At 42.3% G+C, this 20,810-nt stretch overlaps 1 protein-coding gene and 1 long non-coding RNA gene across 3 annotated transcripts; one reads left to right on the top strand and one right to left on the bottom strand.

Moving 5' to 3' along the window:
* Window positions 1-2,007: 2,007 nt before the first annotated feature.
* On the bottom strand, window positions 2,008-3,399 carry LOC117545626 (nuclear factor 7, ovary-like). The gene has a single exon (XM_034215479.1). It carries the CDS (start codon window positions 3,397-3,399, stop codon window positions 2,008-2,010), a length of 1,392 nt encoding a protein of 463 aa, XP_034071370.1.
* Window positions 3,400-17,300: 13,901 nt separating this feature from the next.
* LOC117545449 lies at window positions 17,301-18,624 on the top strand. 2 transcript variants are annotated; one of them, XR_004568837.1, is made up of 3 exons: window positions 17,301-17,328; window positions 17,446-17,558; window positions 18,538-18,624. It is a non-coding gene; the product is annotated as an uncharacterized LOC117545449 (long non-coding RNA). The 2 variants fall into 2 exon arrangements; XR_004568836.1 differs by lacking the exon at window positions 18,538-18,624 and adding an exon at window positions 17,943-18,021.
* Window positions 18,625-20,810: the final 2,186 nt, after the last annotated feature.

Genomic DNA, 20,810 nt, shown 5'->3' with positions numbered 1-20,810 from the left:
CATATACTCTTTCTATGTGTATGTTATCTAGTATTAATTGTATCTGTGGATTTGTTTTATGTTTTCCAAATAACATAATCTTTGTTTTGCTTATATTTAATGATAATTTGTTCGTGTCAAACCAATGTTTTACTTTAATCATTTCTGCTGTTATCACTTCCATTATCTCTTTCAAATTGTCACCGGAACAAAAAATATTACTGTCATCTGCAAATAAAATACATTTCAATATATTTGATACTCTGAAAATGTCGTTGATGTATATTATGAACAGCTTTGGACCCAACACGGACCCCTGAGGTACTCCACAAGTTATGTGCATGTATTCTGATTTATGTTCACCAATTTCAACAAATTGTTGTCTGTTGCTTAAATAATCTCTCACCCAGTTTAATCCCACCCCTCTGATGCCATACCGTTCCAGTTTTATCAGTAAAATATTGTGATCTATGGTGTCAAATACTTTTTGTAAGTCTATAAGTATTCCCACTGCTTGTTTTTTATTGTCGATGCAGTTTGCTATTTCCTCACTTAATTCCATTAGTGCCATAGATGTTGATCTATCTTTCCTGAATCCATATTGACTGTCGTCCAAAAGCTGATGAAGTTAACTTATTTAAACTTGAACTCAGACCTCACTGCAAAGTTATGTGACACAAGCATGTTTTTTTTACCCATAATATACTCCTGTAGGTACACACGTGTTGCATTATGATTATAACTAGGGAAATGCATATGAACCCTGAAAACTGAAAACTCAAATGAATTATACTTCAGTCCTGCTTTCCTGAAAACTGAATTTATAAAACTGCCAGGAATAAAGACCAACAAGCTGAAATGCATCACAAGAACAGATGGAAACTGAATTGTAATGCTATCAAAGCTGGAGGTTCCCCTCACGTCAAACTAATGGTTTAAAAACATGGAAAGAATAATTGCTTTTTGTTAATATTGGACATAGTAGTTGGTGATAAACAAACAATCATTTGCTACCCCTGTCGATACCCAAAATCCATTCTAATTTCTGTTAGCAGCCCCAAAGACATGTTCCTTTTTCAATATAAGTGATGGTAAGCCCTCTTAGTTCTGTGCAAAATTGGATTTCAGAGCCAAACATAGTTTGAGGGCTCGGATTTATGGATAAGTTTAGGTATTTTTATATTAGTAATATACATGAATCCTCTTTCTTTCAAAACTGTCCTTCTTACATAATTCAACACTTGGCCAAAACCCATTAATGTCTCATATGTCAGTTCAACCACTAAATACGTTACTAATAATCTAAATAAATCCAACGTTTTTAGCAGTTTATTTAAGTTAGTCAGTAAAACTGTCTGGAAGATTAAATGCAGATGACTGTTCAAATTGTAGACAGTTAAAATAAATTAAATGGATTTACAGGAAGTACTAAACAAGAATTGTATTCTCGGTTTATCTAAACATCAATATTTCAAAGGGCCACATACCTGTATTGACAATAACTGTGATCTTTGAAAAATTCAAACAAAGATGCACATTATATCATCGTGTAAATAATGCAGTTCCTCGTAAATAATTTCCAATATTTTTTTGTCTTCCTCCCAAAGTCCAACATTTTCTATTGTTATCATGAATTATTTTGGCCATACAAATAATGTAGTGAACATTTCTTTAGGTGACTGCTTATTTATATACTGTTCTCATCCACTTCTTATTTTTACTTTACTAGTTAGGAAGATAATTAGGTCCACATGTAAAAAAACTTATTTGAGTCCTGATTTTATTCTCATTTTAACGTAAACTCAGATATCTTCAGATAGCTTCTGTAGTTGGACTTGGAGTTATATTCTTTTTGCTGCTGCAGATATTTTACTGTCAAACGAGATTGATGAAGTTGGTATTTATTTACTGTCGTTTAAGATATGTGCTCAAACATGTGTTTTCACATCAATAGTTGGACACATATTCAATGAAAAAGAAATAAAGAGCTTTTTACTACTATTATCACCGCCTTCAAACTAAAAACTCTCACACTTGTTTGCTCACACAGACCTTCGTTGGTAAAATCTTCAGCGGTACTTTATCCACTGTGCTAATGTATGGAAACAGCCTCTCAGTGAAGGTGTGTTTGAGGGTGTGCAAGAGTGTGTTAGTGTCAGGATCAGAGAAGGTCAGCTTTCCTCTGCTCCAGTCCAGACTCATTCTGATTCTCTTCAGCTTCCTCTGCAACCGCAGATCAGTGGCTGCAGCTGGTAGTGCCCGCGCCGAGTATTCCCCTTTATGGAACCGCATTTCCCATAATCCAGTCTGTGTGGGTCCCTTTCTCTGGAATGACTCCACTAACACACCTATTGACCAGAATGTATTAATGCCAACTTCAACGTCCCATGTGTGAGTCCCCGAGTTAAAGCTCTCAGAGCCTTGGACGATGTAATAATCATCAAACCTCTCCGGATTATCGGGAAGATTCTGCTTCTCCCCTCCTCTCGCATTGGTCATATCATCAGACACGATGAGTTCTAGATTTGTTGTGTTTGGGTCCAGAATCACCGGCGTGTAGGAGATCATCTCCTTCATCTTGTTCCAGATGTTGAAGGTCAGGTTGCCCAAGTGTTTGGCCTTATCTATGAGAGCTCCCGGGCCCAGCTGTGATTCCTCGAGTAGGGGGTGCTGCCGCTGGATACTTTCCACTGTTGCCTTGTAGTTCTGCAGAAAGGACACATCTTCAGCTCTCAGCTCCTTCTCTGTGGTTCTGATTGTGTCTGAAAGAGCGGCTATTTTTACGCCCAGAGCGTCCATCTTTACCGTTATCATCTGCATCTTCTGCTCCTCTTCCTGTTTCAAAGCAGCCATCCTGGCTTGCTCTTCTTCTTCTAGAAACTTGTGAAGCTTCTGAAACTGCTTCTTAATTTGAGTCTCAGTTTGTCGGGCTTGGACGTTAATGTGCTCAGCTGTTTTGCTTAACTTTCCTTGAACCCGTTCGAGAACATTTAAATTCTTCTTTAAGGGTTTCAGTGTGGCCTGGAGTTTCTCCCTGTGCTTTGGCGCAGCTTCGTCAACGGGGCTGAATTTGTGGTTGGTGTGTTTCTCTGAGTCCCTGCAGACGAGACAAGTCGGCTGCTGATGATCTAGGCAGAAGAGTTTGAGTTTCTCAGAGTGCACACTACAGAGGATCTCCAATGCTCTCCGGTCTTGCTCCTGTACGAAGGCCTCACACAGGTTCTTCAACACCAGGCTAACAGGTGGGTTCACCATTGAGGATCGTCTCTTACAAACTGGACACTCACACAGTGGTTTCGCCTTCCACCAGGTGCTCAGACAGTCTTTACAGAAGCTGTGGGAACATGACAGAACAACCGGAACTCTGAAGATGTCATGACAGACCGGACAGCAGTAATCCTCCTCTGATCTGGAAGCCATTTTGTCCCTGAGTAAAGCTGAACACACGCTGGATTTTCTCCCTGCTGTGGAAAGCTGACTGAGTTACTTTCACTTTGTAACCTTGAGTGTTTTTCAGTCCCCAACAGGAAATAGGGTATGAGTATTTCCTTCCTTAAGTCCGTCAGAACTTTCTCCTACAAGTCTCTTTGCTCAGGTAATATTGACAGATTTATAATGAAGGTAAATCTTACCAACTGTCTGTCGGTGTGTCCTTTCCCTGAGAAGTCATAAACTTGTTTCCTGGTTTGTCTCACATTATGTCATCGAAGGGGTGGAGCTTTGTGAAGCAACCTATGTGTTGTGTGCTTTGTTTTAGAAATGCGGCTGCTGATCGACAAGCCAAAAGCATGTATTATGCCCAGAGGGGTGTGTCTGGGATGACATTGATATTTGTTCTTTAGTATGATTATCATATTTTCCTGCTGGCACTGCTCCACATCAGCCTTCTGAAAACAGGTCAACTTACTCTTGGCAAACTTTCAGAGGAGGCTGCAAAATTATGGCACAAGTAATAATCACAATTGTTTTTATCAATACTGAGATCCTGACAGTTATTAAGATTAATCATTGACTCTAGGGTCTAACTATTTTTATTCACTTTCACATTAAATAAGCACAGCACTGCTTATACTTTCCGTCCGATCCACCCAGGGACCGTTGATGTTAAAGACGGGGCTTAGTGACTTTCCAGCTTTTTTCCAAAGTGCACAAAAAAGTCATTAGTCTTAGGCACGTGCACACATAGACATCAAAGTGGGCTTGAGCCCCTGCCCTTTTTCTTCCTCCAGAAAAGAGCCCTTTTTTCCCTTTAAAATAAAAAAATAAATGAATATATATCTACTGCTGTTTGTGCACAGTTTCCCTTTCCAAAAATATATTGATTCAATACAAAATAAAAATATCAGGTCGGGAGATGAGACTGTGAAGTTCTGATGCTCTCTCTATCCTCCCTCCCTCCACGTCTCGCGCACAGCGGAAATCGGCAGTCACTTCAGACAGACAGGTGGCAGCACCTCCCACTTTACTCTCCCATGTTATGCCCGCTTTTCTTGGCTTATTTTGAAGGTGAGTGGTGATGAACAAATGACTAGCTGCCAGTGCCTCGAGTTTACAGCTAATTAGCCATAAAACAACAACAATTATAGTTAACTAAGGTAGGCTACTAGCTAATGGATAAGTTGTTAGCTCAAGGTCTAGCTAAGGCAATTTATCATGGGCAGCAGTCTAATGTACTGTACTTAAGGGGAGACAGACACTAAAGGTGAATACAGTAAAATGTGTATCTAATAACGTCATCACAATCGTGAATCGAAATGTTATGTTTAAATGGAGATAGCTTTAAATCTATAGATTAATTCAGACATGGTAGTAAGACGAACACCATTTATGTGTTTTTTGGACGTTTTCTTTCCATTAGAGTGAAAGAAAACATGGGAGCAAAATAGACCAAAAATAAATTAATTGTACAAGTAGCCTACATTAAAAAACGATCTTTTAGCCTGCAATGTCCTTAAACAGTAACTTCATAATTTTGATTGTTGGCTGCTCATTTAATAACTAGTAATTGTACTAGTTTGTTGTCTGCTCATGTGTATTGTGAATACTAAAGAAGACCATTGTCTCTGTGTTAGCTGATTATTTTGTAGAATTCCTTTGAGTATTAAACCATTGCGTGAGTGTGAGGGTATTAAAATAAATTGGTCAGTAAGTCAGAGATGTGCAACTATATTTAACTTTTTGTTTTAATTTTTTGTAATAAATGATTATTGGAAGTGCCCTTTTTCTCACTTGAGCTCCCGCCTCCCAAAATGTCTGCACGTCCCTGGTCTTGCCAGGAGAAGGTTGTTGGCCTGAAACCAGCACGTCAGATATTTTACTTCCTTCAGGTAACCCTTCTTATTTGTATCTTTTGTACCACAAAAAGGATGGAGTTTAAGGTGGCTACACATTTGTGTGTGTTCGGCAAGTACAGTATAGGCCTAGTCGGCATCCCTTGGGTGCTCTAGTGCTGAGGATGAGGATCTAAGGGGTTCTTGAGCTTTGTGATGAGATTGGAAGGAACTATGGTTTATAACACCATACTGTATTCTGTCAATGAACAGTAAACGCGCACAGTTACCTTCATGTTGAGGTGAGATTCTGTGATTTGCAAAATATGTGCTTCAACATGTTCTTTTCATCTGTTGGGCCTGTAGGCAAACTGTATTTTAGCTTGGTTTGACCAGTAGAAAGCACAAGTCAAGTCACAACAGCATTTAAAATAGCAACACTATTTTTTTGTACATTATGTATTTTGATTTCTGCCGTTACTCATATACAATAGAGGTGAATGGGAGTTAATTTTGTGTGTGCACAACAACATCAACAACAATCTCTGACAGATATCTTGAAACTCTGAATAAGACCATTGCATGGTTTGACACCACTGCAGGTTACTGAGAAAGTTTGTTTATAATTTCAGTGAAAAGACCCTTTGAACAAAAGCTTTTCACATCATATATAAACTTAAACATTTACCCTACAGACCAGCATATGCTCTGGTGTCAATGTAACGCTTACAATTACCTATACACTCTATCATGTCCTTCAGCTTAAAAGCAAGGGTGCTGATAAACTTCAGTAGAGTTGGTTTTGACTCTTCAAAGACATCAAATGAACTAAATGCTGCACTTGAGAATTCTTGTTGTGAGTTTGACCAGCTTTGATGGTTAGATTGATGTTTAATATGTTTAATTTGCATGTTATGTTTAGATGTGTATTTGATCTCTTCAATTTGAATGAGCTGCAAGAATGAGCATGAGCAAAGTGTCCATGTTACTTAGAATATTTAATTGTTAACCGACATGTGTTGAATGTGTTACTTACATTTTCAATCCATCGGCAAATACCGATCGAATTATTCAGATTTTCTAACTTAAATTGGCCTTCACATTTTAGCCCTGACAAGTTTTTAAAGTTTAGTCAAGTCAGGTTTTTGACTTGAATCCTCCTTTAAAGGAGTCAATTTCACTCTCTGTTAGTCCCTGTCTTTTTTCATATTTGCAAAACCTTTTACAAATTATGATTTATTCTGCCATATTATCAACATAGAAATTGCAAGTACATTGGCATTTAACTTATTATTTTCAGTCTTTTCCTGGTCTTTTCCGGGCTGAACTTTTCCTGACCTCTTTCCTCTTTCTTTATTACAAGTTAGCCAAATCCAGCAGGACTTCAACACTCTGGACAAGATAATGCCCTTTTTTCCCACGGAGGCGGCTCAGAATTATTGCACCTTCTATCATTTCTTAAAACCCTGATAGGCTTGATCAATGTCACCTTATAGCATTACAAGCAATATATCTCCAGGTGAAGTGATAGATAGATACCATCGCTGCGTTTCGATCCCTCAGTGTTTGCTGCATACACGGCGGTTAAAGGTCATTTTCATTTTCTCTGTGTTCAGTTTGTTCTCTGGGGATTTTAATCAGCAGCTCATCAGTCACTGTGTGAACAACTGGGCAGCCCCCATGTCCTATAACCTCTTTCGCCAAAGGTGTCCTTGGGGGACATGGTTAACTGTGCTGATGACCTGTCATACTATATTTATCACTGTCACGCGTTTATTTATGGGTACTGTAGGAGCAAACACAATAGTGGTGGCTTAAAGCCCACCTCTGCTCCGCGCCGTCCTTTGGATGAGCCTGGTCAGATTTAATAAAAGAAGGAGTTCAAAACACCGGCATAAAAGTTATAACAATAATCTGATTTTAATACAGTAAAAAACAAAATACGAAATACAGAGTGCCCTGAAAACAGAGCACTCCGGGCTCCCCGCTCTACTGCCGTGCGATACAGATATCGGGACCAGCCAGTCAGAAACAGGGAGCATTTAGCATGAAGAAACAACAGTATATATGGACATATTTGGGGCGGAGATGTGTGTCGGCTCTTCCGTCCCATTTTACTCCTAAGCGAATCAGAGAGTACATGGGGAGGAGTTTGGGTCGGTTGCTCACTCCCCTAGGTGTTCTTACTGGTTGGATTCACTTTGGGTCGGGCCCAATACAGCGAATCAGAGTTCTGGGAAAAAGTATTTTTCTTCCGAACAGAGTGTGAGAGCCTCGGAACTCTACAAGGTCAGAATCACTTTTTATCTTATACCTGGGTTAACTCCTTTACTTTCCCAGGGAAGGTTTCACACAAACTATTCTTTCCTAAACAATCAAACATTGTACACAGATATATTGGTATCAAACATTGTACACAGATATATTGGTGCTTGGGATTATATTGGCCCCAGAAAGAACCTTGAAAAAGAACATGTGTGTGTGTTAGTGAGGGGAAGTGTATGTGTGTGTGTGTGCTGATAAGCGGAGGCGTGTGTGTTGCTGATATCTGGGTCAGGAAGTGTATGTGTGTGTGTTTGCTGATGGGAGGAAGTGTATGTGTGTGTGTCAGGGTCTCTGGGTCATGGAGTATAAGTAAGAAGGTTTATATATATAGGATTACTTTAAAACAGTCCCAAATAATACATGTTCACTTCAATACAGTTCAAGATAATACCTGTTTACTTTAATACAGTTTAGAACAATATCTGTTTGCTTTAGTACCCAATAATCCAAGCGAACCAGCTGTGGACTTGGCCATTAGTTCCGTTTTGTATTCACTTCCCCTCCTCTTCTGATTACACATTTTCCCTCTCCATCTGACTTTTCTCCGCCTCTCTTCTTATCTCTCCCTCGTGTTTTTTTCTTCTCATCTTAACCTTGTTTTTCTATCATCCTTTCGCTATGTCCTTGTCATTCTTCCCCACCCTTCCACTGACCGTTTCCAACCTCCGACACCATCGACTAACTCCTCTCCGCTCGTCACTGCCTGGGGGCTGGCATTAAAGTGACCGATCTCCCCTCTAAGTGAACTTCGAGTCGAAGGGGGGTACACTTTGGTTGACTTTGTAAAACTTTTGATGGATGACAGAGCTGGTTGCTGCTGTCTTTTTAAAGCTCACGTCCTGCAGACTGTTAGTGAGATGTAAGATGCCAATACTACACTGTGCCTATATGCCGTAAAGATGTTCTACACACTGTATATTTTATTGTCATCTCTACACAAGAATATTCACACTTGTGGATTCGAGGTAGCAGGTGGAGATAGGCATTCTTATTGGAAATGTGTTTGTTAGCTATAAATCATATCTTGTGATTGAATATCTCAACCAAGGGGGCACTTTGGCTGTGATGTATAGTACAGGAAATCCTCTTATTAAAGAATGTCTGAGTTCACATATGTCTCATGGTGTTGTTTATTATGAATACTAGAATATTAAAGGCTTCCTTTTTGTGGTGTTCTCGCTGGGTTTAAGTGTGCTGGGCTCTGTTGCAAACTCTCTTTAATAACAGTTGTATATTTCTTTCCACCAATAAGGATTTAGCATAATTATCTTCTTACTACAGTTTGTATCCATCTCAAAGGACTTTTTTAGGGTCTTTCAGCTCATTGTTTTGATTATACAGTATAGGCTCACTTGTGTTCACATCAGTATTCTTGACAGGCAGCTTTTTCAGAGAACTAGCTTTGATAACCAACTACACTTTGTGCAGCACTAATCAGCAGATGAGTGGAAGTTAATGAATATTAAGTGAACATAGCAGAGCATTTAACAATTAAAGAGCCAGGAATTTCCCTCAGGACTTTTGGAGGCTTCTACTTATTTGGGTGCCTGATACAAAACACAAATTAATTGTAATGGTTCCCTCTGCATGCTGGATGTTAAATTGTTTATACTGTTATGCGCAAAATGTAATAATGAATTCAAAAGTAGTGTATTGCGCACTTTTATTTTAAAAGTACTGCTATATGAACAAAAGTGCAAAAACGTTTGGTTTAACTAACAAATAAGGTGCTTTTTAACAGCAGTATTTCCTTTACACAGTATCAGTTAAACTAGTTCAGTTAATATCAACTTCAACATGAATTAATGTAATCAAATCAAACATAAAACCAAAGCTATTTGCCACTGCCAGGGCATTAATGTTTAATCTAGTTTGTTATAGAAGAACAAGTTACCCTCAGAGTTCAGTGATAAGAAAATTCAACTTTGCAGTGGTTATACATAACTCTGGTTCCATCAACTCCGCCGTCTGAAAGAGATTTCAAATCTCCATGTAAGAGTTCGGTACCTTTGAGCAATACAGCAGTCCAAACGTCTCAAATTGGTTGAGACGTGATGACGGCCATACTAACAAGCCAATACTCAATACTGAAACCCCTCCTGTGACCCACAGTTTGTCTATGTGTTTTCAGAGTCAGTGAGCAACGGACTTTCAAAATAATTATATTACTAATACAAATAAAAAAAATTGTTAATGCGCGATAAAATACTTGTCGGCGTTAATTAATTAATGCGTTTACGCGATAATTATGGGGGACGGAACATGACTTAAGTATAAATAAATAAATGTGTATATAAATGTATGAAGAAATACAGGAATAAATAAATAAATACGTAAATAAATAAATAAATAAATAGAGGAATAAATAAATACAGGAATAAATAAATGACGAAATAAATACAGAAATAAATAAATATTGAAATGAATACACAAATAAATAAATAAAAGAATAAATAAATGCATAAATAAATATGGAAATAAATACACCAATGTATAAATAAATAAATAAAAGTCGAAAATAAAACAGAACACACGTTATTATTAGGGCCGGGACTTTAACGCGTTAATTAAGATTAATTAATTACACAAAAATTAACGCGTTAAAAAAATTAACGCATTTTAATCGCACTTATTTTTGCACCGCGGAACGTTTCTCACTGGATGAGTTTCAGGCGTACCGATTATACTGGAGCACCAACTAACGTTCATGACTTCAGACAACAACAAACCACAGTGAACAACAGTGGGAAATGTTGTTTTAAAAAACGGACGGATGGAAGCGTCGATAAGAGCACGGTTGTGTGCAAATTATGCAAAAAGGAATTCGCATATCACCGCAGCACATCAAGCCTCAAGTATCACCTCAATGCAAAAACATATAGCAGCTAGCGTGGAAGCTAGCGTGGACGTTAGCCTCTTTTATCGCGTTCACACCAAAAAGAGCCGGTACTAAAATTAGTTCATGAGAACCTTTTTACCCCCACGAAAGTCCCTGCTAGAGAGCAGAGAGCTGCTAGAGAACAGGGACTTTCGTACGGCTCTCTTGTGAGAAAAGAGCTATATGTCTGATTGGCTGGGCGGATTGCAAACCACGCCCCGTAAAACTCCCAAAAAGTTTTGTGAAGCCGCCATTTTATTATCCTCGCATTAGCATTATTAGCATTAGCCCAGCGCAGAAACGCAGATAGACTAACTTATGGCAACACAAAATAAAACATGGGAGCGGTGGAGATGAGGAGGTGTCGGCGTTCTGGCAATTTACTCGGAAGGCTTCAGTAGAAGCTGCTGGGACTCCCAGCAGCTTCTACTGAAGCCAGTCCCCAACTCCGGGGACTTCCGGCCGGGGACTTTGGGCGGCAGTATACGCCGTGAAGTGGTTTGCGGCCTGCCAGTAAACCCAAAGCAGAAGAAGAAGAAGTGACGTCAGCGGCTTCATTTGCCTAATCCTCCCCCAGGTTCAAAGAGTTCTCATGAACTAAATTCTCATGAACCTTTGTGGGAAAAGTACTGCGGTGTGAATGCGCCTAATGGTATACTAAAATCCATGTGAAAAAAATTGCTTCTCACTGTTCTCAGGTCAAATATGTATATGTGATTAAAAATGCGATTAATTTCGATTAATTAATTACAAAGCCTCTAATTAATTAGATAAATTTTTTTAATCGAGTCCCGGCCCTAGTTATTATATATCTTTCATTTATTTCTACATTTACGCGACATACATTTATTTATTTATTGATTTATGTGTCCGTATGCTAATGAGGTGGGCGGTCCTAACCTCAGTCTGACGCAGGATTCGCCAATTGTTGGAGCCAGGCGGAAGCAATAGATTCGTGGCAAGTCACATCTGTACTACATTCTGTGTACAGTGTACACCCACGGCAACTCGCTAATAATGGCTTCGGCTGGAAGGGCGCTGGCAGACCTTCTGCGGGATGCGGCTAACCAGCTTGAAAACTGTAAGTGACTCATGTTTAGGTCTAGTGTAAGACTGATATGACAATGTAAAAAAACTGATCTGTGTGTTCAAATGCCAATGTACAGTTTTGTACCCAATGTGGCGCTATGTTATGTTTTGTGCAGCACCAAGGACCGCTAACGCGCCAGTTCTCATTCATAACACTCCGTTCGATGTCTCACTATGGGATGCGCCTCAACGCGTATGCAAACAGAAGCATCAATCTCATTACGCCAATCCTGATTGGCTGGTGATCTTGACGTCAACGTCAGGGAATCCACCCACCCTTTAAGTAGCTTGCGCTACGACGCAGCGTCATTCAAACACCTCTTCTCGCTTCAGAGCACATCTCGATTTATCAGTAACCGGGCTAGCTTAACGGTCCACAGACTGAACCCAAAGCTAACATTCGGTCGACGGGCGCTTGCCGGTTACTTTTTTGCTTTGCAAGAAGACTGAGCAATATTAACACACCAGTTAATATTGTAATCTGCCTCGCCATTCTTTCTGTCGAAATAACGGTAAGGTTTGATTTTTTCTTCAAGCTAGTAACATACCTGTTGCTAGTTTGTTCTTCCCTCCACACCGACACCACGGTAAAGAGTACATTCTCTTTTCTCTCTCACACCAGAGGAGACAGACAAAAAGGTATTAACACACCAGTTAATATTCTTTAAAGAATAAAATCTACACCGTCGCCCTTTTTCCTTTTGGACTAATGGCAAGGTTGGATTTTTTTCTCAGTAACGTACCTGTTACTAGCGTGTCCACTCCAGGCCGACACCCCGGCGATCGAAGATGGACCCTTCTCTCCCTCACACCAGAGGAGTCAGGGACTCGGAGGCTCGGCTATGCAGCTGCGGGTTTAAGATTTCAGGCACAGACTCACACCAGGTCTGCTCGTCCTGCCTCGGGCTGGAACACGCCCGGGAGGCTATCGATAACCCCGGCTGGTGCGGGCATTGTACCCGCTTCACCATGAAGAGCCTCCGCCGACGGTTAGCACGCCAAGCTAGCTTGTCGGGACAGGACCCCCTCATGTCCGCTGATTCGCCGGCCGGCAATCAAGACATGGTGGCGTCCGCCGCAGAGATTGAGCCCCGCGCTGTGTCAGACTGGGGCTCAACAACAGCGACAGCCGCTGAACCGGAGCCCCACGCCGTTTCAGGCTGAGACCCGGTGGCGGCAAGAGCCGCGAGAGCGGAGCCCCGCGCTGTGTCAAGCTGGGGCTCCCAATTGGACCTCACCATGGTTCCACCCGCGGAGGATGTCCTGGAGTTGGACTACATGGAGGACGAAGAGGATACCTCTGAGTTCCTCCTGTCTGACTCAGATGAGGATGACATCTTCGTTTCATCGGCTCAGGCTGCAAAGCCGGGAGAGATGTCCGCTCCCCCGGGCGAGAGCACACCAGCTTCGCCCGTCCTAAGCATGGACTTGCAGGCCGTGTGTCAATGCGCTGCGTCCAGGCTGGACATCCCATGGCCTGAAGTGGCCAAGGAGACCTCCAGATCTCGCTACGAGGGGAAGAACTTGCCCCAAGCAGCGAGGACGAAGAGGTAGTTCCTTCCAGTCTTTCCGGTGATGCTGGACAAGGTGTCGGTCTCGTGGAGAGACTGTCCCTTCAGCAACAAGGCCCCAATCCAGGGTGCCTCCTCCCTGGACTGTGACGGTATGGAGAGGCTCGGCCTGCTCCGCATGCCGCCCATGGAACCGCTGGTGGCAGCCCACCTCCAACCGAGGCTGGCTTCGACACCGAGCAGGAACCCCATGCTACCGGCAAAGGCAGACCGGTTTCAGTCAGCGATGACCGAACGGGCCTATAAAGCCGCAGCTTTGTCCGCCAGGGCACTTAACGTCTCCTCGCTGCTGACCGCCTACCAGGCGGAGCTCTGCGAAGACATGTCGAGCAGACCTGAGCCTGCCGTGTCACGATCACGGACATTTGCCTCCGTGTGCAGCGCTGTGCAGTCCAAGCCACGGGCAAAGCACTGGGAATGATGGTGGTACAGGAGAGAGCCAGGTGGCTCAACCTGACCAACCTTCCAGACCGGGAAAAAGAGGATGTTCTGGACATGCCTATTGTTCCCGAGGGCATATTTGGCTCCGCTCTAGCTTCAATGCAGCTGAGGTGCGAGTCAAAAAGGAAGGGAGACAAGGCTCTCCAGCTCTGTCTCCCCCGAAGGGTCCAGCCGCCACCTCCAATGGTCCCGCGGGAGGCCTTCACCCAAGCTGTCTCACGTCCTGCCCGGTTCAAAATACCGAAGCAGCAGAGACCGCAGCCCGTCCCGGGTCCCCAGCCCCCAGGCACGAGGTAAGAGGGAGCTGGCCAAGAAAATCTCCGGTTCCGGCAGCTGCCGCTCAGGCGCAGCCGACCCAGGTTTTCAGCCACCAGGCGAGGAAGAAGAAGCGGGCGGCCTGACAGCCTCCTCTCCTCTCCTCGATGAAGGAGCTGGAAGTTCCCTGTTCCCCAGCTCCAGAGCACGTTCCAGTGTTGGATGCTCATGTGTTTTTGGGGTGCCACCATGCCCCTATCTTCCCGCCGCCTCGAGTGATGCCAGAACGTCATCCTCAAGTTCGCGCCATCAGGGAAATGGACTTAACATCAAAGAGAGCAAGTTCCGCTGCCTGTTTAAGTCACACATGTCATCATTGTTGTTTCAAAATAAATCATTTTCCACTGTCGTTTCCAGGCTTGAAGCCAAGGGCGCAGTCAATAAAAATGAAAAGAAAAACAATAAAAACAATAAACAGTCTGTCGTCTGCCCCTCTTTTGAGAGCGGCTACGGCCTCTCTCAAAAGGCGGACAATAGACGGGATTGTGAAGGCATCACCGCCACGCGCATGCGCAGTGTCGGCCGGGGTTGTCAACCTGGGGTACCACCGTGTTCAGACACTAGAGGGCCCCATAACACAACAAATATAGACACTTAGGGCAGACGACAGAGCTGTGACATCTCCGCTCGCTTTGAGAAGCGAAAAGTGGAGGATGCTCACAGATTCTGCTTGGGTTTTCAAGACAATAACACGGGGCTACAGGCTCCAATTTGCTGTCACCCCCCCTCACTTCTCGGGCATTCTGTATTCACAGGCCCGGGGAGAGTCGGCCCATATTCTAGAGCAAGAGATTTTCTCGCTACTAGACAAGAAGGCTATATCTATAATACCCTCCGAACAGAGTCAGAGCGGCTTTTATTCCAAGTATTTCCTCGTTCCCAAACGGGGAGGGAACGGGATTCGGCCTATACTAGATTTGAGAGCTCTGAACAAATATCTCAAAAGATACAAATTCAGAATGCTCACTCACACATCTCTGTTGCGTCTCGTGCGCCAAAACGACTGGTTCACATCAGTCGACCTGAAAGATGCGTATTTCCACATCCCAGTATATTACCCACACAGGAAATATCTGAGGTTCGCATTTCAGGGTGTCTGTTACGAGTACAGAGTAATTCCCTTCGGTCTGTCTCTCAGCCCGCGAGTGTTTGTACGGTGTACGGAAGCCGCGATAGCCCCGTTAAGACAACAGGATATTCGCCTGGCAACTTATCTGGACGATTGGCTCCTTCTCGCACAGTCGGAGCAAGAGGCTATTACGCAGACGAATGTCCTCGTAAAACACCTGCTCGACCTGGGTTTTGTAATAAACACAGAAAAGAGCATGTTGTCTCCAGCCCAGACTGTACTCTTCCTGGGCCTACGCCTGAATTCGGTGCCCTTTACAGCCCGCTTATCAGCAGAGAGAGTGAAAGCCTTCAGGGCTTGCCTCGCTCATTTCCAGCCACGCAAATATGTTCTTTTCAGGTCATGTCTGCGGTTGCTGGGACTCATGGCGTCAGCCATTCTGATGGTACGACTGGGACGCTTACACATGAGGGAGTTTCAGCGCTGGGTATCTGCCCTCAGATTGGACCCCGCGCGTCATGGCGCACGGAGAGTGATGGTCACTATGAAATGCGTAATGGCTCTGCGCCACTGGCTGCACCCGACTTTTCTAGTACGGGGCGTACCTATGGGTGCTGTCCTATCGCGGAAGGTGGTCACCACAGACGCATGTCTGACGGGCTGGGGGGGTATATACGAAGGTCGACCTGTGAGGGGTCTCTGGAGCAGAGACCTCCAACGGTCACACATAAATTATCTGGAGCTTTTAGCGGTGTTCCTCACCCTGAAACGCTTTCTGCCTTTTCTCAGAGGACATCATGTCCTCGTGAGGACAGACAACACGACCACAATATCGTATATAAACCGCCAAGGGGGTTTGCGTTCTCTCCAGTTACACATGCTGGCACGCAAACTGATCTTATGGAGCTGCGGACGTGGATGCTCATTCTACTCGTGGACTGGCTACATCCTGGGCTTTGTTCAAGGGTGTTTCCATCCAAGACATTTGTGCAGCAGCGAGCTGGTCCTCGCCGCTCACTTTTGTCCGCTTTTACAGGCTAGATGTCTCTGTTCCAAGTGTGGCCCGCGCAGTGCTGGGTCCCGTGTTGAGACAGAGTTCTACCTGTTAAGTTCTGGTTGTTTTTTGTGATTTTCGAGATAAGCATGTCTAGCAATACGGGAGTTTCAATATCCCATAGTGAGATATCGAACGGAGTGTTATGAATGAGAACTATAGGTTACTTACGTAACCCCAGTTCTCAGAGTAACATGAAGTGAGATGTCTCACCAGACGGCCCTTCTTGCTAAGGCGAAGCGAGAAGAGGTGCTTATTTTGAATGACGCTGCGTCGTAGCGCAAGCTACTTAAAGGGTGGGTGGATTCCCTGACGTTGACGTCAAGATCACCAGCCAATCAGGATTGGCGTAATGAGATTGATGCTTCTGTTTGCATACGCATTGAGGCGCATCCCATAGTGAGACATCTCACTTCATGTTACTCTGAGAACTGGGGTTACGTAAGTAACCTATAGTTTCGTCTCCTCCTTCTCCTCATCCGTTACATAACGGGACTCCCAGACACCCAGTGGACGGTAGGTCTTTGCATCAAACTATTTGTAATGCAAATCCAATCAGTGTACTAAGTTTATATCGCCAATGACAAGTTATTTGATTCAGTTTCTGTCCACCAGCTTGAAGGGATCATTATAGTGTGTGATGCTAATGCTAACCAACATTTGCCCCCTGGATTCTCGTTGAATCATTATTTCCTTGCACTCAATATTGCTTATCTTCTTAACTTGATCCTAGCCGAAGTTTCAAGACTGTTTGTCCCCTACATGGGAGGGAGGAGGACGGCAGGGCGGCAAACCCTTTCTGGTCCTGCACACCTGCATTCTTATACCCATTTATTCTGTTGCCTTGAGGACAAGAATGCAGCCTTAGTCCCCAACCGATACGCCAAAGAAAGACTCGCTGCTGCTGGCTTAGGGGAAAAACGGCTCACATTTAAAGGTCTGTCAGTCATTAGAATGACGATTATCAAACTGCTATTTCCTTTTCTGTGTATTTTTTATGGTAAATGTACATTTGTGATATATAAATATATTGAGTTACCCTTACAATCATAACATTATCTTTATGTTAGATCTCTTATGTGTATCATCTATTTCTAGGCAGCCATACAGATTCAAATGAATTCCTCGAATTCTTGATGGATGCCTATCCAAAACTGCGGAACGGTGGCGGTTTCGAGTTGCTAAAAATATCTGGCACTACGAGAAGTCGCCACTTGATTGTGATCCCCTGTCGCAATGAGGGTTAATATGTCAGATATTTGAAGGACCCTCAGACCCAGATTGGCCATTCTACGGTTTTCATTAGACCAATACAAAGAACCCTGAATTTGGACCCTGTAAGTTCCTCACTTCTATAGTGGTGTCACAATATTAAAGTGGAATCTGTGACTTACAGTAACATAATTGTTCGCTTGTGATTTTTTATTTTTTTTTTTAAACTATTTTGTTTACAGGCATGTCGATCAGAAGGCGACAACGTGTTAATTGGACCAAATCAGAAATGTGTCATCTGTGGAGAGGAGTTCCCCTTTTCCAGAATCAAGGATCACAGCAATAACTGCATGAGGTATTACTCTCTACAGAACTAAACATCACATTCGTCAGGCACACTGCAACTGCATGTGTAGACACACAATAACCAATAAGCATAAGGCTGTGGGATGCTGCAAATGGATGTAAAATATTTTGACATATCAGCACATCTGAGGTTTTATAATTATGGGGCCAGATATTAGTACTTTTTGTTCCAACAATCCTGTAACGCCATATTTTGCTGTCCTCTATAATACATTTAAATATGAAAGATATACATTCTGGATGTTGGTTTTGAGGAAAAGTAACATTTGGTTTATTTGTCATTCTATTTATATGCCCATCTTTTTCTAGAGTGCCGATATGTAATGTAAAGTATACTAGACCGAGTAACAGAAATTACCTCTTTTTACACTAGACCATCACAGAGCAGCGGTGAGGTACGGATTGAGTTGACAACTGAAAGGGCCTCCGGAAGTCAAGTTAGATTTGAAAGCATGTTCACAGGAGCACAGGGAAATTAGATAACAAGGGCCAGGAACTTGGTGCCACCTCAGGAAATGTTGCCTTCTCCTGAGGTAGTTGACATCGATCCCACTGAGGAAAGTGGCTTCTCTGGTGTGTAACATCCTTTATTAAGTACATCATGTATTGCAATAAGTTGTTGCTCTCTACATTTCACTTGATCCAATATTAATTTGGAAACCTTTTAAACTATTTTTAGATTGGAAAATAGCACCAGATCCCACAGAGGCAGCAAAGATGTTTAAAGAAGACATTTTAAGCCAGCATGCAACTGGAAAATCCTTGTGTCTTACTATGGATCTTGGAGACAGTGCAGAGGAAAGGGAAAGAGCAGTCCTTACTTTTTATAAGGCGGCAAATGTTGAGTGGGCTTGCCCCTTGACATGCACACTTAAGGGTAATTCGGTTACAAACAAAACCTAAGATAAAAAAATGAACAAACCATATTTTCGTTAAACTGATGTCTGTAGTGTGTTTACATTTTTCAGGAGATCCAGCAATTGGTGATGGTGTGACTCGACATTTCTTTGCAACCATCATGTCAAAACTTCAGGCTGGTTTTGAGATGAAGTTTGGTAAGTAAATATTTACTATGGCTGATCGCTGGGTCTCAGCCACTAAGTTATGTGTATTTTTGTACCAGTTCCAGGCTGAAAACAGATCTGTCCCTTAACCCCAGAAAACAAAAATGTATTCCTAAAACCTGATGTGATTGTAGCTGCTGTGAACATGTAGGTTTCTACAGGATCAACCAGTATCCAGTGGCGGTTTGATAATTCCTTTACTAATGCTTTGTGATAGTTGAATATCTATGTCCTTTACTTTACTATCAATTTACTTTGACTGTTTTCCTATATTTGAAGTTTCTGGAGGAACTCTTCTTTTTGAAGGAGAACAAGATCATCTGTTTCCCTCCACTTCTCATCTCCTTTTGGAGAGTGACTTCTTTGTTGTTGCTGGCCGAATGATTGGACATTCATTCCTCCATGATGGGCCATGCCTAGGTGGACTGAGCCCAGCTATCCTGCATGTGCTCTTTGGTGGATCCCCGGAAGAAACCACAATAGATATTAAGGACTGTGTTGACCTTGATATCCGTGAGACAATCAAGTTGGTATGTTCAATTTTTTTCTAACTTATTTTATTATTCAACCTTTGGATATTATTTATTTAGCTGATCTACTTTCAGATACTGTTAACATCATGTGGCTACACTTTGCACCAGCAGGGGTACTGAAGCATTATTAAACACCATGCACTGATATATTAAATATCATTAGAACACTTACAGATGTCCTCCTATAAGACGTTTTTTTGACAAAAAATAGCTTTTACAGGTTACCAACTACTAACATGCTGATTATAAGTTAAACTTCTTATGTTGTATCAAAGTTGAATGTTTATACAAGTATTGAGAAATTAACGATTCTTATCAAATTCATTCTACTTGCCATTATTAGCTGGAGGGAACAGCAGAATTATCATTAGAAGAAAAAAACCTCATCAATGAGTTGGCACTGTCCTGGGATTTGCCTCTAGTCACATGTGACAACAGGAGATGGCTATTTGATAAACTGATCCTCCATGCTGTGAGTATTCTGTACTTAACAGGTCATATGAATCAGACTGACTAATCAGAGTTAAAGTTTTGAAGTAGGACCTAATTTTGGCTTATCACATTTTAGCTTTTTTGTTAAATACATATTTGGATGTTAATACGTGTATTAAAACATGCTTATTGGGCTATTAGATAAATCAGGCTGCTTTGCTTTTCTACTGTGATGCAAATATTGTGCAGGTCCTTGGAAGAACCTCCAGACAAGTCAAGCAGTTACGAAGGGGTTTAAAAGAGACACTGATCTGGCCTCTGCTGACGGAGAGGAAAGACACGATTCCCCTTCTCTTTCCAAGAGCATCTGATTTGCAGTGCACACCACGGGTAAGTGATCTCATGCTGCTCAGTCAAATCCTTCCTCCTAACTCACAGGAGTTAGAAATTGGGTTTATTTACTACTCTCAGACCTCCATTGCTTTAAGTTTATTATAACAAACATTCACCTACACAAACATATTTTTAAATGAAATGATGCTACTTGCTGCTTAAAAGGAGATAAACCAATAGAACAACTGTATCTTTAGACTACTCTGCTGCTACACAGCAAAACCTGCAGTTTCTTGTATGTTCTGTTTATTATTGTGCTTTCACTGGGCTCCTTTCAAAACTAAATCTGTCAGATGGTCTTGGAGAAGATAAACTGGCCCACACAGGATGAGGATGAAGACAGTGAAGTCTCTTTGGAGGATTCCTGTAGGATCACAGGATTCCTGCACACATTTATTGAGATGGGTAAAACAACGTCTTCAAGCTTTGTTTACTGAAAGTTTGTAATTATTATAACGAAAGCTGCGCTTCCTCTGTTTTTATGTTTAACCGTGGATTTTCAGCTACAGTAACAATCCAAGGCGTAATTTAAGTAACATTGTTATTTAACTATTAACTGAAAGCAATTATAATAAAATTAATTTATTTTCTGTTTTATAAAGCATCTCCCCATATCCTTGGGAAACTTGTGCAGTTCTGGATAGGATGGAATGTGCTTCCTAGACATGACCGTGGTGGAGAGCAACTTCCCCAGCTCTTCCACATGCTTTCACCAGCTGAAACTTCCAGGACATTACAAAGAGTACTGTACGTTTGAAAGGGACATTCTTGCTGCTATTTGGAGCACTGAAACTGGGTTTGGAATGGTCTGAAGAGACG

This window comes from Gymnodraco acuticeps, unplaced genomic scaffold (genome assembly GCF_902827175.1).
Source record: "Gymnodraco acuticeps unplaced genomic scaffold, fGymAcu1.1, whole genome shotgun sequence".
NCBI classification, from domain to species: Eukaryota; Metazoa; Chordata; class Actinopteri; order Perciformes; family Bathydraconidae; genus Gymnodraco; species Gymnodraco acuticeps.
This window is presented reverse-complemented; position numbering and strand designations above follow the sequence as displayed.

Excerpts from the sequence above, each read along its gene's own strand:
- LOC117545626 (XM_034215479.1), bottom strand. The coding sequence starts at position 3,399 with ATGGCTTCCAGATCAGAGGAGGATTACTGCTGTCCGGTCTGTCATGAC.